Source organism: Grammomys surdaster, unplaced genomic scaffold, assembly GCF_004785775.1.
Source record: "Grammomys surdaster isolate TR1022 unplaced genomic scaffold, NIH_TR_1.0 350, whole genome shotgun sequence".
Taxonomy (NCBI): domain Eukaryota; kingdom Metazoa; phylum Chordata; class Mammalia; order Rodentia; family Muridae; genus Grammomys; species Grammomys surdaster.
In genome coordinates this window covers 532,773-549,852 of record NW_021604769.1, presented here as the reverse complement: position 1 = coordinate 549,852, position 17,080 = coordinate 532,773, and the positions used below count along the sequence as shown (strand labels likewise).

Here is a 17,080-nt window from a genome sequence, read left to right as displayed (position 1 = left end):
ATTGTTTTTGTCTTTGACAGCAAGTTTTCCAGCATTTTAGGAGTGACATTGGAAGAAAACCACACATCAACAAATGACAAATGGCTCAGGAAAAAGTACATTGGGCTGCTCAGCTGTGGACTGATCTTAATTAATATCATCATGCCAATATTGCCCACCATGGTTATGATGTAGACCACAAGAAAAATGATGAAAAAGAGAACTTGTAGTTCTTTTCTACTGGTTAATCCCAGAAGAATAAATTCAGTCACATCTGTGAAATTGAGCATCTTCTCACTTCTACTAACATAAATTATTACTCTCTCTGGGTTTAAAATGAAATAATTAGTCAAATATTCTATATTGTAAAGTACTTTGCAAACTTAGAATATATTGTTAACATGTAAAGTCAACGAAAAATACGAAAATAATTGACACTACTTTGAGAATTCAAGAAATTCCCATTCTTACGGATTTTGAAAACTTATTCATGAATGTAGAAAATAAAACCTGTAGTTTTTACAGGTATTTTACAATATATTTTCCATGGAAAATCCTAGTTCCTTCTGTGATATCAACAGTTATTATAAAGAAATCTTCATAAGTATTTCTAGTCAAACATTTATTTAAATCCAGAATGCTCTTCCAGATTTATAGTCACATGTCCCCTCTGATAGAATTATGCTATAAAAAATTATGTTTCCCATGTCATCATATATATATATGTGTATATATATGTGTGTGTGTGTATAATCATGAATACATTATATATATATATATATATATATATATATATATATATACATATATATATTCCATTAACGTCAATTGACATGGATTGGAAAGGCTACTAAATTGCTACTGTGCTAATATTGCAAGCATGGAGACATGTCTCACCCCTGACCCTAGGTGAAAAGCCAAGCAAGGTGGTAAGCATATTGATGAGATGGAGACAAGGCCAATGCTGGGGCTCTATGTTAAGTCAACATAGCAAGGCAAGGATCTGTAGGGCATTTAGATCTTAAGTAAACACCGAATATACTAGTGCTCACTTATCCTATTATTCTAGTCTAAACTCAATAATCTATGAGAATATGGTTCCTGAATCAGGCATAAGGCAATGTTTAATATCACAGTTAAATATTTATGTTTCTATAGTTGTGGCTTTGTTGAATTCTGGATCCAACATTTATTTATATTCTGAAGTTAGCCACATTTGAAGTTTGCTTTGTTTTGTTCCTGGCTTCTCTGATGTTCAATATGTGATAAGGTATTCATAATCTATTATCTGAATTATGTCATAGAGTATGACAATAAAGAAATTATACAAATTGTTATACACTTCTAAACATGTAAGCAAACCTACACAATCCTTTAACAAATAGCGAGCGTGCTGGGAACATTTATTACTTACTAAATGTACTCTAGCAAAAATATATACCAAGTAAATGTAATCTATACTGAAAACCTGCCTTTCTTTTATCTCTATGGTTCATATACACATAAAGTGGAGAGGTGATTGATAGAATCTTCTTAAAAAGAAAAGAGTTTGATAAAAATGTAAGGCATAAGCTTCATGTGATAACCTCATTTTTAAGCCAACTGGAACATGAGGAAAAATAACACTAACAACAACATAAAGATGAAAAACTGTGAGCTGCACAGGCAGATGAAAAATACCTTGATACTTACTTGAAACCTGGGAGAACTTGAAAACTTTGAGGAGACTCTTTCCTTAAATGTTTCTGGTGGATAAAATAAACAATTACAGATTTCCCTTAGGCATGACACAGGGGAAGTGTATCTCTAGAGTAAGAACGAACTCATTAATTTTTTACTAACTTTTACAAAAGTATATCATGACCCTAATTTTCTGCTATTTTGATAGTTTTTTTTACATTATTTCTGTTATTATAACTGAGCATGATACTGTAAAATTTATAAATAAGAAATGACTATTTGGATCTCAGTGCTAGAGGCTTTAAGGAGCAAGATCATGGGGTTGAATTTACTTCTATTCTATGGATAAGGAAAAGTATCCAGAGATAAGCCAACAATTTCTCCTAAGGTTCACCTTCTGGCATCTTAAAATTATATATTTTTAACTATAATGTCATTGACAATTTTCTTCCTTCCCTTTCCTCCCTTTAATCTCTACCACATAAACATTATTGTTCTCCCTCAAATTCATGACATCTTTTTAACTGTTGTTACATGCATGCATACATACATACATACATACACACACAAGCTCAAATACATATACATGCATATGTGTCCATATGATGTTATAAGCATTTATATAATTTCAAGGCTACCACTTGATATTGAATACCCAACTAATGGTGTTCATCCCTGGGCAAGACCTTTTGTGTTTGAGTAGAAGGATGGCTATTGTGACTGTGTTAAACTGAGAAGACATGGAGAAGAAATATGTTTACACCCAATTAAGAAGTTTAACCACAGAGATTATAAAAATTAGTCACACAGTTTTTACTATAATAATGTTTCATTTTTTCTAACTTTTTATTGATTCTTTGTGAATTTCACATCATAATCCCTAATTCCACTCATTTTCCCATCCCTTCATATCTGCTCTCTGCCCTTGCAACCTCCTCACCAAAAGAAAATGAAAAACCAACAAAAAAACGTTAAAAATTTTTTATCATATTATTCCTTCAAAATACTTAAAAATCTTCATGCAATATATCATACAGTGTGATACAATAAAAATCCTGATACTAGGGATGTGGTTACCAACCTGTTTCAAAGTGTGATCTTGAGCAAGGCACTATACCACTTAAATTGTTTCTCTTCTATAAAACAATGGCACTAATAATAGTCTTAGGTCTTAACTTGCAATGACTGACTCAATTAAACTAAATTTGCATGTTAAATAGCATGTTACTCTTAGAAATCAGAATATTATAACTAAAAGTATTGTTTTCTTATTTATATGAGGAGATGTGAAACAAATAGTGTTTCCCTACTATGCTAGACAATGTTTATAGTTACAGGGGATAGATATTGACAAATCTTTCAATAGATAAAACCTGTGATACATACCATAAGCTCTTATAGAGGCTTAGGAATTGAGTATGATGGGTGACTAATATAATGAATAGGATTTGGATGATACTAACCCCATGTGTATTTATTTATTCATTTACTTACTTATTTATTTCATTTTTATTATTAATTCATTATACATTCCTCTCCTCCCAATACCCTCTCACACAGGTCCTCCTTGATCCCCCTTTCTCCTCTGAGAAGGGGGAGCTTCTTCACCCCCAGATGTCACTCCCCCTTCTCTAACACATCAAGTCAATGAGGGACTAGGGTCAACTTCTCCCACTGAGGCCAGACAAATAGGACTAGTTAGGGAAATAGGATTCACAGGTAGACAAGAGACTGATAAATGGTGTGGCTCCAGTTGTTGGGAGACCCACATGAAGACCAAGCTGTACATCTTTTAGCTGGGGCATTTTATAATGTATTCTTATGTTTGTTGCCATTTTGTCATCACTATAAACTCAAATATTATAATTGTCCTTTTAGAATATTACTCATTTTACCTCACATCTTTGCAAGGAGCACTCCAGTGATTCTTACCTATCTATAGTAAAGCATCAAACCATGTTCCTAAAACATCCAGTCATTTTATTCTTTTTTTTCTTTTTCCAAAATATAACTTGAATCTTACAGTGGTCGAAAAACTACCTTTGATGTTGCTGGACATTTTGTGTAGAGTCTAGATTGGTGTTCTTTAAATATCTGCAGGGCTAATTCTATAACCACTTGAAATATATTTTCCTAAACTTAATAATCTTATTTTACTTGCTTTGGTGCATAGTTATGCTAACACTGAAACACAGGTGTTTATCCAAACTGGCAAGCACTCTAACACTGAGGTACAACCTCAGCCCCTAAATCCTCATATTTGAAAACAGTTTACAAAAGTAGCACCTGGTAGGCATACAGTAATATGTTATGTGAATATATGAGAAAAACAATCTCCATAATACTGAAAGCACAATAAAGAATTATTAATACATGGATTTACCTATTCTTGCATTAGTGATTATAAAATAAGTGATCCCCACTATATTTTATGAAAACAAATGCTGAATTCTTGCTTCATAAAATATACAAACTTACATTTAAAAAAGTTGATATTTCAAATTTCATAATTTCAGTGAGTTTTATGTAGAAGGTCACAATGTAGCTATAGGTAAAAATAACACTGCTGGACAGAATCTTTTCTGGAGCCCTGACAGTTTGAAACAAGACTGAGTTTAGCATGGCACAATTTATTTTCTGCTCATTTAAAAGTTAGTGACCACTTTGGTAGGAGGCTTTGATAGGGATTTTTATCACCATCTTGCCCACCATGGGGTTCACAGAAGCATGAATGTTCCCAGGATCTTTGCCTCTATCAGCATCAATAAGTAACTCACACACATTTTAAGAATCTAACTTCCCACCCTGCGTACCTTACTGGAAAGTGGAGTGGGATCATGATGACATGATTGAAATATTGCAAATTACATCATCTATCTGCAAATCAGAAAATTAACCTCAAGAGATGATAAAATTCTCAGTAGAATTAGATCTTTAAAGCAGATGCTATGTTAAGAGATGCAATGTCTTTCCTGTTTTAAAATGTTTCTTGTGACTCTTGATGGATGTATCACATTCCTTATAAAGGCATTAGTTTTCCAAATGATAATACCAGAATTGAAACATTTGACTGCATATATACTTTAATAAGCAGCATTTTATAACATGCAAATCAGTATATTTATTATTAGTGGAGAAGTCCATTTTTCTTGTTTCCAATAAAGACTAGATTATTTAAATGAGATACTAGAACTGAGACAGTACCTCAGTTGGAAAAGGGCTTTCTTGCATTCATAAAGAATTAAGATTGATCCTCAAAAGCCACACTGTTAAAAAGTCATGGGGGCAACTGATTGTATTCAAGAGGTGTGAGAGGTAGAGACTGGCAGATCTCTAGAGCCTTTAGCTAGCATTTCTAGCCCACTGAATCAGATTTAGACTAGAGGGAGACTCTATCTGAGAAAAAATTACAGGGAACACATGAAAAATAATACCCAAAGCTGACCTCTGACTTCCACATGCACACTTACTTGTGCATATTAGCCTGCACTCATATATATACATGCATATATATATACTCGTACATACATATGGAAGGGCAAACTAAAATAGGATACTTTTATATACCTACAAAATTTGTGAACTTTTTAACTAAGACTCTTTTGGTTTTAAGCAATTAGATTATTTCTCTACAACCCGCTTTAATTCATATAGAGATATTTACAATAAATGTAGCTCAGAGATTCATTTGGAATTTTAAGAGAGAGACATATGCAATAAATTCATTCTCATTTTTAAAAGTACGTTTTAGTTGAAGTAGTATTATATCTGTTTCCCATCTCTTCCCCATCTCCACTACTCTCAAGTTGTTATCCTCTTTATAATTATTATAATTATTATATTTATTATTGTTATATATGTGTGTGCATATAATATATATTTATAGTTATATATGTGTGTGCATATTTTACATACATACAAATATATATATTCATGCTGAGTCTGTTTTTGTTGTTTTTGTATGTATGATTTCATCCCTGACTATACTGAATTGAACCACCTGTAAGGGAGCTCATCTCAAAGAATGGCTAATTCTCCCTCTTCCAGAAGTCAGTAGTTGTCTATAGTTATTTTTATAGGGATAAGACCAAAAATAAATCTCTCCTTCAGTATTAATATATCTGCCAATATAGTCATTGTTCTGGTCTTATTTATGAACCCATTTCTAGGAGAGATAAGTGTTCTTAGATATTCATTCCCCAGACAGAGGCATCAATAAGTGGGTAGGAACTTTAGAAGAACATAGAAGGAGCTCACTGAAGTTCCAGACACTTACCCTTGAAATGATATTTAGACACGGCTCTCACCTTTCAACTTCCTCTGAGAGGTGAGCCACATTGCCTGCTGATATGCTCCTTGCCAAGATGTGCTGTCTTAAGGAGTCTTAACAAACATCTGGGTCAATCACAGACTGCAATGTCTAAATGCATAATCAGGATAAACTTTCTGACCTTATGAATTGATGACGACCTAAGTGTTTTATATAGATACATGAATAAGACAACCACAGCCATATATCTCATACATCTAGGTTTCTTCTTACTGTCACCCTGTCCCAGAGTCCTTTACACCTCTTAACATGAGAACATCAGCCTGAGCCTTGAGGCTTTCAGGTAAATCTAACCATGCAGACTCCTGCTCCATATTTTGTTAGTGTTGTTTCTGTTTTAGCAAGGTTTATTTGGCCCAGAATCCTTTCTCTCGAGTATCATTATTTCAAAGATATAACTATTATACACCCATAGTAATATCCATTTTAATTTAGACTAATATTCAGAATTCTATTGTAAAACAAAAGGAACTCATGTAAAGTAGGAATGCAGGAGAGTTTTAAAAATGCTAGTACTCAAAATCAATAAAGATATACTGCCAAATCAAGTTCAGATTTAAAAAGATAAGTAGAAGTATACGCATGATTCAACATTTTTTAATTCTTCATAGAAATGAAGATAAATTGTTCTGTATAAAAAATTATGAGTGTGTATAAATGAAAAAGGCATCTGTACTCACCATATGATAGTATTTGACAATTAAAACTCTATGTATAACTATTCACCAATAATTTTAAAATTATGAAGTAGAAGTAATTTTATCCATTTCAGAAAAAGCATAGAAAAATTCTGCCAAAATACAGTAGTTTGGAATTCATGGTGTTTAATACTCAACTTTCTTAAGAAAGATCAAATCATGTTGTAGAAACAAGCACACTCAGCACATGATCCTAAAAACAAAAGATATCCATCACTATTCTATACTTTGTGTGGGTTGTCTTTGAATTACATATCATTTCTTATGACCAACAATTAATGTCTTAAATATAATAATTAACAAACTAAAGAGAAAGCAAATGATGGGTGCTGGAATAAAAGTGACACCTATGAATTCCAACATAATTCATCTTCCAGTAGTAGCTATAAATTCAAAGGGGTGAAAAACAGAGTCCTTGTGCAGAAAGTCCAAAGAACATAAAATAAAATTATGCTAAAAAGAGAGACAAATGCAGACATATGAAATTTTATAACAGAAATTTAATGAGTTTCCATTTCAGAAAAGAATTAAACTGGTGCAATCCCCTGCTCTCTATTGTCTTGTAATTCTTTAACTTCCTTTCAGTACTATTTCTGAGACTTTAGAAAACAATGATAATTCCTACAAAAAGTGCCATGAGTGCAAAAGAAAATTGAATCCTTTTTTTCAAAAAAATACATTTTTTTTCTGTGACAATTCTTTACTTATTGCTTCTTTAACATCTTTGTTCCTCAGGCTGTAAATCATGGGGTTCAACATGGGGATGACAGTGGTATAGAACACAGCAACCATTTTGCCTTGTTCCACAGATTCTCTGGATGTTGGTCTGAGATACATGAAAAAGAGAGTTGTGTAGAATATGATGACAGCAGTCAGATGGGAGCCACAGGTGGAGAAAGCTTTGTGCTTGCCTTCTGTAGAGCTAATCCTTAGAATAGCAGGAAAGATATACAGGTAGGAAGTGAGAATAATGAGTAGGGAGAGGGAGAGGTTAAATCCAGCTACAACAAACATGGAGATTTCTTTTCGATAAGTGTCAGAACAAGCCAGCTTAATCAGTGGTGGATCAGCACAATAGAAGTGATTGATTTCATTTTGGCCACAGAAAGCCAGGTTATAAGTCCACATGGTCTCCATCAGACCAGTGAGTGCCCCATACACATAAGGCACTGTGATTAGAGATGTACATACACTCTGGGACATCTTGCTACCATAAAGCAGAGGATTGCAGATGGCCATGTATCGATCAAAGGCCATCAGAGCCAGGATGTAGATTTCAACATGGACCAACGCAATGAAGAGGTAACATTGGACCAAGCATGCAGAGTAGGAAATAGTTTTCCTCTCTGAAAGGAAAATCTGGAGCATCTTTGGGGTCACATTGGAAGAGAAACACATATCTACAAAGGATAAGTGGCTCAAGAAAAAGTACATGGGTGTGTGGAGCCTGGCATTGGCCTTGATAAGCAGGATCATGCCCAAGTTACCTGCCACTGTGACCACATATACCACCAGAAACAGCACAAAAAAGAGAATTTGAAGCTCCACATGGCTAGTAAGTCCCAGGAGGATGAACTCAGTCACAGCAGTGAAGTTTCTCCTCATGATGGACTACAAAGAAAAATAGAAATTTCATTTTGAAATAGACAAGCCATAAACAGGTCAGCAATGTAAATATTTTGTTAGAATTGCACCTCTAGATTATTTTTTGTCTTTTCCCATTACCACTTCTTCCCTATCAGTCTATAAGTATACTTCAAATTAATGTTTGAAACATTAGCAAACACACATTGTCTTCTAAGTCTCAACCTATTTTAAGACTCTAGTCTTCTAAATTTTGTTTGTATTTTCTCTTGAACCATAAACCATAGTCTAATTTAGAATTCTTACAGATCTCCATTTCTGCTCTGTGTACTTTTAAACCTATTATCTACTTTGAATTCTAAGACTTTCCACTCATTGTAAATGGACAAATGAACTTTACCATTTCTGAGATATAATCTTCTAGATAACTTTACTAAACAGAGGAATAACTGTAACAAAGTGTGTGATAACATTGATTTTAGACCAAACCATGTAAAAATTGTTTATGCTGTGTACATAAATGTTAAAGAGGGTAGTTTACAATCATTTTAAGTCTTTATATATTATAATTTATATTTTATATATTTCCCAATTAGTAGAAAAATATCCTACATTAATTGTTTGGGAAAACTTTATATCAGTTTTTAAGTTAACTTAGTAAAAATTATACAGGCTAATTATTCACATATCAGATCTGGATTGGGATGTAGAAGTGACTTAGTTCAAGATGTTTTATCTACAGTTGTGAAGGTAGACAGACACCCAGTGATCATTCATCACAGACTATGATTACAGAGTCTTGGTTAAACATTCAACTACATCCCGTAAGTACATAAATATTACTTCTCAAAGTAAGAATTTGTCTTAAAGAATAACACTTAGAAGGAGAAAGGCAAACCTAAACCAAAATATAAAACAAACAAATAGCAATTTTTCCATGTTTTCATTTGTTCTCAATCAGATTAACTACTGAAGTCTGACTGAGATTTAGAGAGCAATTTTAATTAATCCTCTGTAAAATGTCTTTGCCCCCACTCTTTCTCTCTATGTGTATGTGGTGCTATCTCTCTTTCTATAATATGTGAGAAAGATAGATGACAGATGATAGATTGATAGATAAATGATGTTCATGTGTATATAAATATAGATCTAAATTTAACTTCAGCATTGATTTGAGAAATGGCCTGTATATATACTGTCAGATGGGATGGAATTTACAGTCTTCCACTTGGGCACATGACTATTTAATATATAAAACACAAATTCTCAGACCTTAATCCTTAGTACTATACATATACATAGATAAGTCAACATATACATGATTATATAGTAATTATCTAGCCACAGTTGACTTTTATGAATAAATGCTTGTATTCTATGAAAAATAAAATAACACCAGCAACTTATAAAGCAGCACTTTGGCTATTTTCAAACAACTTACCTCTAAAGAACTATCGAAGTAGGAAAAATAAATGGGCCTTCAATGCCAATAAGGAAGATGTTTGCTTATATATATGAAGTAGACAATTTTCTCTACAGCATTAAAAATAGAAAAAAAAAAACCTGACATCATCAATCCCTCCAATTACAAGTCTCAGAAGGCAGTTCGGGTATTCTTACTTGGGGCTTAGGAAGATTTGAAGCATCTCTTCAGGGACTTTATTCTTCTTGGTAAGGATCTTACAACCACTGCCCTGCATGAGATGGTATTGTATAATCCAGCAACCAGCATTAGTGTAGGGAAAACATGCTCCTTTCAAAATTACCAGTATGCAAATATTTTAGATTTTTTTGATGTTTATTTTATATTGTTATGTGTTTAGAAAAATGCAACAACAAATGAATAAAAAGTAGAGAAATTTGAAACAAGTTCAATTAATTCATAAAATTTCTTTAATTTGTTTTTTTCCTAGGCTATGCTACACCTTCTATAGTCACTGATTTCCAGAGGTATATATTCCTAATGTGTGTCTGTGTCTGTGTGTGTGTGTGTGTGTGTGTGATTAGTAAAGTAGCTTAGCTTCAAAAACATCATACTTAACAATATTTAAAGACTAATGTTGATGGAAACTTATTAAAGATTGTATATATCCATCTTCAAACCATTTGCATCAAAGAGCTGAGCTATGGAAAAGGTAATCAATGTCCTTCAATTGCAAAAGCTATTAGGCACACTGGCTGACAGAGTAAGCGTAATATAGGACTGTTTTAAATCATTCCATTTCACAAGTAAATATTCACTAACAAAAGACAAACACATTACATGTTTAGCTTTACATAAGACAAGCAAACAAAAGAAAGTGGTTCTTTCCTTTCAGTATTTGTGGTTTTTTTCAAACAATTCTGCTAGATTATTCATTTTACAGTATAACATCAGTCACACACAGTCAAATATCTCTAGTAACTCTGAGTTAAAAGCCAAGCAGATATCTATGTCTATTAATGTAGATAATTATTATCCTCAAGGTATTAGCATTTCCTTGGATGTGGAAGCAGAGAAGTAGAGGTCTTTGAAAAAAAATTAAAATGGCACTGGAAAAAGACTCCATGAGCTAGAGAGATGGTGCTTGCCTGCCTTCAGTCACTGCTGCCCTCCTTGGAAACAAAATCATTTCTCCCTTCAGAAATTTTAGCTTCCCTTCATATATGAAAAAAAAATGACTCAAAGAACATTATCCTCCTATCATTACTTAGATTAAAATGTGTTTGCTATTTCTCATTTATGTCAAGCAAATTAAGAGAAAATATGTCCATAGAACATTCCATACTCATACTGTGTCACTCAGTCACTTTTTCTTGCAATCTAAGAAACCATAATTTGGGTATCAATCAAATTTTCTTTTGTGAGTTTTTCTTCTTCAGAAAATTGTGACCTCATTCTTCATATGATAAAATTCACAACCCCAATTTTACTACCCAGTACAAATGCTGCTTCCTCAAGATAAACACTTTAAAGAATTTAGTATATTAGTTAAACTTTTACTCCCAAATACTTGTAAACTGTCCTAACTCTCTCCTCTTACCTCAAATTCACAACTGAAAGAATAAATGTGTAGGTTCTTTCAGCTGTTAAGATGTACTCTTTTAGTTTTTCATGGCTGTGATCACTGCCTAACAAAACAATGTTAGAGAGGAAGGGTTTATTTTAACTAACAGTTGAGGTAAAATTTCTTCCTAGTATGAAAAGTGAAGTAGCAATTCATGTAGTCCAAAAGGGGAAAAGGGAAGAATTGAGTGTTCTGCTTACTTCTTGATTTTTCTTTAGGTTAGGACCCTAGCCCACAGATAGTGCTTGCCACAGTAAAGGGTACTCTCCTTACCCCAGTTAACCCAATCTAGAAATTACCTCATCAACATTCTAATAGGTCTATCACCTAGGTTAATTTAGATCTAAACAAACTGACAATAACCAGTCTTTTGTAATTATGCATCCCATATTTGGAAAAAAACACAAGAAAAGTTTACTGTGAGTTAAAACTCTTTTATTCACAGAACCTTAATTAGTTTCTACCAACTGGAAGGCGACAGTGACACCTTAATAAGAATAGTGTCACAAATAAGAGCAGTGCTCTCTCCTGGACATAACATGGTTGTTGAAACTGTGACTTCACAACAGCTGTGTTGCCTACACAAGATCTACTCATGATCAGTTCAGAATAATTCTTGGTATAGATTGTAGGTGGATTAACAAGGATGGAGCATCATTCCTTTGTGGATGGTATAGCAACTGGCAGGGTTCTCATCCTCTAATGGATTGCCCATACCCATGTACAGGCATCTCTACCTGAACTTACTAATTTAGAAACAAGTGAAGATGGAACAAGGTATATTGGCAGCCAACATGGAAAGAGAGTTGGGAGACAGAGGTAGATAAGATCATATGTAGGTGAACTTAAGTATAATATTTTCAAAAATAAAGAAAATATTAAAAGGATTTAAATATTTTCCATCCTTGTTCACAAAACGGAAATCCTTTCTTTTTTTTTTCTTTCTGTTACTCTTTATTCACAAGTGAGAGAACCAATGTGGCAATTCTTTCTACAGCCTCAGATCATGTACCTGTTACTCTTCTTTCTGTTGTCATCAATTCTTAACAAAAATAACAGCGGAATAATAATTTATTTTGGCTTATGGTCCCAGTGGATAGTATTCATTGTGGCTTATACATTCAGCTGGTGCAATTCATCAAGGCATGGTACCAGGAGTTTGAGGCAGCTGATTACCTTGTGTCCATGGACAGAAAGTAGAGCAAGATGAATCACTGCTGCTCATGCAACTTTCTCCTTCCTTTCAATCTGGGATCCCAGCCCATGGATGGTGCCACCTACATTTAGGATTAATTTTTCCTTTTCAGTTAACCCATAAAATTAACCAGCATATTCAGTTTTGTAAAAATCACACTCTTTCCCCTTTTGTTTATTTGGCAGCTCTAATACCACAAGTGGATTCACCTAATCCTATAGAGGCTTCATGCCCCAGGGTGGGAAGATACCCAGGATGGGGCACTTTCTCAGAGGTGAAGTAGAGAAGGGCAAGAACTCTGTGTGGGGTGCACTGAGGATGTAAATAAATAAAATATTTCATTAAAAACACATAAAACAGATACTATCTCAGTTTTGCTAATGATTCTTTCATTGAGATTATATTACTTCGTCGTATTCACTAGGTAAGATTAAAAATTTAGCAAGTTTTCTGGCCTACAGAGTAGAAAAATCCCTATATTTTTGGTGAAATATGTTCCTGTATATACTCCTCAGCACATTCTGGGTCACAATGTGGTCTATATTAAAGTCTAGTTTAATTTGATCTGAGAAGCCACAATTGTGGCAAAACACATTAATTTTCTCCATTACTGGTTCTCAAAAAATCAACTAGGCTACTACATAATTCAATTTGCAGTACATTTATTGGCAGCCTGAAAAATGTGAAGCACTTTCGAAGGCAAGAAGCCATGAGAATATGATTCAACAAGAATGATAAGAAGGAGAAAAACAGGTTTTTAAAGTTGCTGCCTCCACACACAAATAAACCGATGTTATGGATTTTAAAATGAATGTTCTTTCTTTTCATCATATGAGCATGTATGGATACGTATAGATGTTTTCACATCAGTTTCATAAAACATCTGACATAAAATGTATATCATGCTTATAGTATTATATATACTATCATCTGTGTCTTCACAATGTAAGTATAGAGCATACATAGACCCTAAGATCTGAAAAAAATTGGAATAATAAAGTGACTGGTTTTGCAAAATTAAACATCTGTTTAGATATCAGTATACAAGTTTTTGAAAAGAATCAAACAAACTAGTAAATATTATAAAATAATTTTCATAAGTTTTTAACAGAATGTATTAACAATATGATGTTCAAAGTAGAGCTATTTGAATTACATCACATGGCATAAATAATTGTGTGGCTAAATATAGAATTAAAAAACTGAAAAAAAGTCACTTTTCTGTAGCACTGAATAGAAAACTTTGAAAAGCAAAGAAGAAAGAATATTTCTGTTGATCAGAATAAAGGATGTTCTGTGGGTTTCTCTTTTCTGTTGATATCCAAGCCAACAAATGCACTTCCAAATTGATAGCCCAATACCCTGCCTGGTGAAACATAGCAACTTTATGCCTAAGCTATATAGTTGACTTCAGTATACTGAGAAGAAATTGGCACTTCTTCCACTACTTAAGCACTTTGACATTCTTGTATTATAACACCCAGCAAATTGTATCATCTGCCTTTATTCCCTTTATAGTGTTAGAATTTCTACAAAATAAACTATCCCAAGACTCCTGAAAGCTCTCTTGATACTAGGAGCAATACATACCTATTGAAAGACTTAGTAAACACTGGTTGTCTTTGTTAGCCCACAGCACAGTTGATTTACCAAAAATATAACTTAAAAGAAAAGCATTGGTTTCTTTAGCATAATAAATACTTACAAAAGAAGGAAGAAGTCTCATTCTAAAATTATTAATTGTTCTATTCATGGTACAGAACAATAGTGGATCATGTTTAAACTGAGGTACACATATCAAATATTTGGTACATTCTGATACTGATAGATTAATAAAGAAATAAGGAAGGGTGTAAAAGATTTTTAGTTCTAAAAATGTGAAATGTCACTAGTTCATTCTACAATAAAAAGATTATAAAGGCACAAGGTAGCCATATTGCTTTGTGGAAACCCTTCTTCTCAAGTACCTGGATCTAGAGTTAATAGCATCTGAAAAGATTGTTGAGCAGTTTGAAAATACATTTAGGTCTTGCAGAGAATGAGGAGTAAGTTTTCAGCCTCCACAGAGTTGCCCTGATATTCTGCTTTGGCAGAGAAGTGTTTTACTGAAAGTGATTCTTACAAGTAGGAGGAAGTAAGCAAATGAAAGGAGTCAAAACTGAAGGTGGTAGGTGAGATTAAAAAGTACGACTACTGAACATCCTGTAACACACTACAATCGCAGCACACCTACCAATTGTCTTATAATATACAACAATGACACTCTTGCAAGAAATCAGCTTTTCCCTTCAAAATATATTTAAACAATTTTGTGTCTATGTGTACAAACATAGTCACACATTTATTTGTGCATATATAATTCCTAAAAGCTTTTAAAACTGCTAACATTCAGTCTGCGTATTAAGAATGGAAGCTGAAGCTGGAGGGCAGAAATAGTTCACTCTTTCACTTTTATGTTTATATTAAAAGTGCATATTTTACTGTAATAAAGGTATAATTTTCGTAATGTAAAACTAATATATAAAGACATGAATGTAAAATTGTATAACAGTAGAATAACAGTCTCCCATATTTACACATGTGTTGCACTTCCGCGCAGTATGTAAACCATTTATCTTCATATCTTTATATTATATACTTTGAATAAAAGAATATGGATTTTTAGCTTGTGTATAAAGTGAACTTCTACAAAAAGTGGATGTCATTTTCATAAACAAAACTTTTATTTAATTTATAAAGACAGGATGATTTCTACTTTGAAAGCACATTTCTTCTGACCAGCTTCCAAAAAGCATGTTTCACATCTTTATTCCTCAGACTATAAATGATGGGGTTCAACATGGGACTTACAAAAGTATAGAACACAGCAATGATTTTGGACTGCTCCACTGACTTGTCTGTGGGAGGTCTAACATACATGCAGAAAAGAGTCCCATAAAACACAGTCACTGCTACCAGATGAGACCCACAGGTGGAAAAGGCTTTGCGCCTACCTTCAGCAGAACGCATCCTCAAGATGGCAATGAGAATGAACAGGTAGGAAATGAGGATTATGAGCAAGGAATTGGAAAGATTGAATCCTGCTACCACAAACATTGATGTTTCCTTAATGAATGTGTCAGAGCAGGAGAGTCTGATGAGAGGAGGGTCAGCACAGTAGAAGTGGTTGATGATATTGGAGCCACAGAAGGTCAAGTGATATGTCCACATGGTTTCCATCAGACCACTAAGGAAGCCATAGATATAGGGACCGACAATCAGACGCACACATACCCCTTTGGACATCTTGCTGCTGTAAAGCAAAGGGTTACAGATGGCCATGTATCTGTCATAGGCCATCACAGCTAGCATATAATATTCAGTAATCACCATAGCAATGAAAAAATAACACTGGACTAAACAAGCAGCATATGAAATGGTTTTCTTCTCTGATAAAAAGTTCACCAGCATCTTGGGAGTCACATTGGTAGAATAGCACAAATCCAAACATGACAAACTGGCAAGAAAGTAGTACATAGGTGTATGCAGGCGTGAATCTATCCTGATCAACACCATCATGCCAAGATTCCCTCCCACAGTGATCAGATAGATCACTAGGAAGATCACAAAAAGCAAAGGTTGCAGCTCTGGACGATCTGTTAATCCCAAGAGAATAAATTCAGTCACCATGGAGTAATTGCCTCTGACCATTTTCTTAGGTGTCAGCATGTTCACTTAGATGAGTTAAAAAAAGGGTAAATGAAATGCATGTTAGACATTTTCTCTCTTTTTCCCTACTTCTCTCTTATTATTCATCCACACAGAGCTATTGCTAAGGTCTGAGAATATCAGAGCTAGTACACTGGACTTTCAAATCTTTAACAAACAAATACAACCTTTGGTGTTCTGTGTGTATGGTTGTGTGTGTATGGTTGTGTATGTATGGTTGTGTGTGTATGGTTGTGTGTGTGTGCGTGTGTGTGTGTGTGTGTGTGTGTGTGTATCCTTGCCTTCCACATTGTTTTTTGGAACAGGCTTTCAGCATCTCTTGTTATTAAATGATCTGACAAGTTTGCTTTTCTGGATTTTATTGTGTCTCTGCTTCCCAACAACAGTGGAACACTGGTGTTTACAGACACGTTATCACAACCAACTTAAATGGATTCAAGGAAACAAATGTTCCTCATACATGTCGTAAAGTTGTAAAGGCAGGTGCTTTACCCACTGAGCTATCTCCCCAGCCTAGGCTGGTATTCTTACATAGATCACACATAGCCCCAGTTAGCTGACAGCACAGGTGCAGATTCTGCTTATCCAGACAGTATCACAAGTTATCAAATTGCTTTATGATGATTGAAGTAATCATGATCCAGTAATAGGCCCAATTGGGATAAACTTCCGAGTACACATTATAGTTTGTTATGAAACAGTGGTCTTTCTAATATATTAGGAGTGATTTATCAATGACTCATACTGTATGTATTTATAGAAGCCTCACTTAGGAGAATTTAACTCCCTTGTGTCAAGAAAGAAAGAAACAAAGAAAGAAAGAAAGAAAGAAAGAAAGAAAGAAAGAAAGAAAGAAAGA

General features: G+C 33.9%; 2 protein-coding genes across 2 annotated transcripts in view; both read right to left on the bottom strand.

The window, feature by feature from the left end:
- Positions 1-7,291: 7,291 nt before the first annotated feature.
- LOC114631016 (olfactory receptor 5M8-like) lies at positions 7,292-8,292 on the bottom strand. Its single transcript, XM_028779324.1, has one exon. The coding sequence runs from the start codon at positions 8,290-8,292 to the stop codon at positions 7,354-7,356; it is 939 nt and encodes a 312-aa protein (XP_028635157.1). The 3' UTR covers positions 7,292-7,353.
- Positions 8,293-15,264: 6,972 nt separating this feature from the next.
- LOC114631043 (olfactory receptor 1030) overlaps positions 15,265-17,080 on the bottom strand; it is a 6,315-nt gene continuing 4,499 nt past the window's right edge. Inside the window, exon 2 of the mRNA XM_028779348.1 lies at positions 15,265-16,226. Coding sequence (XP_028635181.1) covers positions 15,265-16,221 — 957 coding nt within the window. The 5' untranslated portion in view covers positions 16,222-16,226. The remainder of the gene's footprint in view (positions 16,227-17,080) is intronic.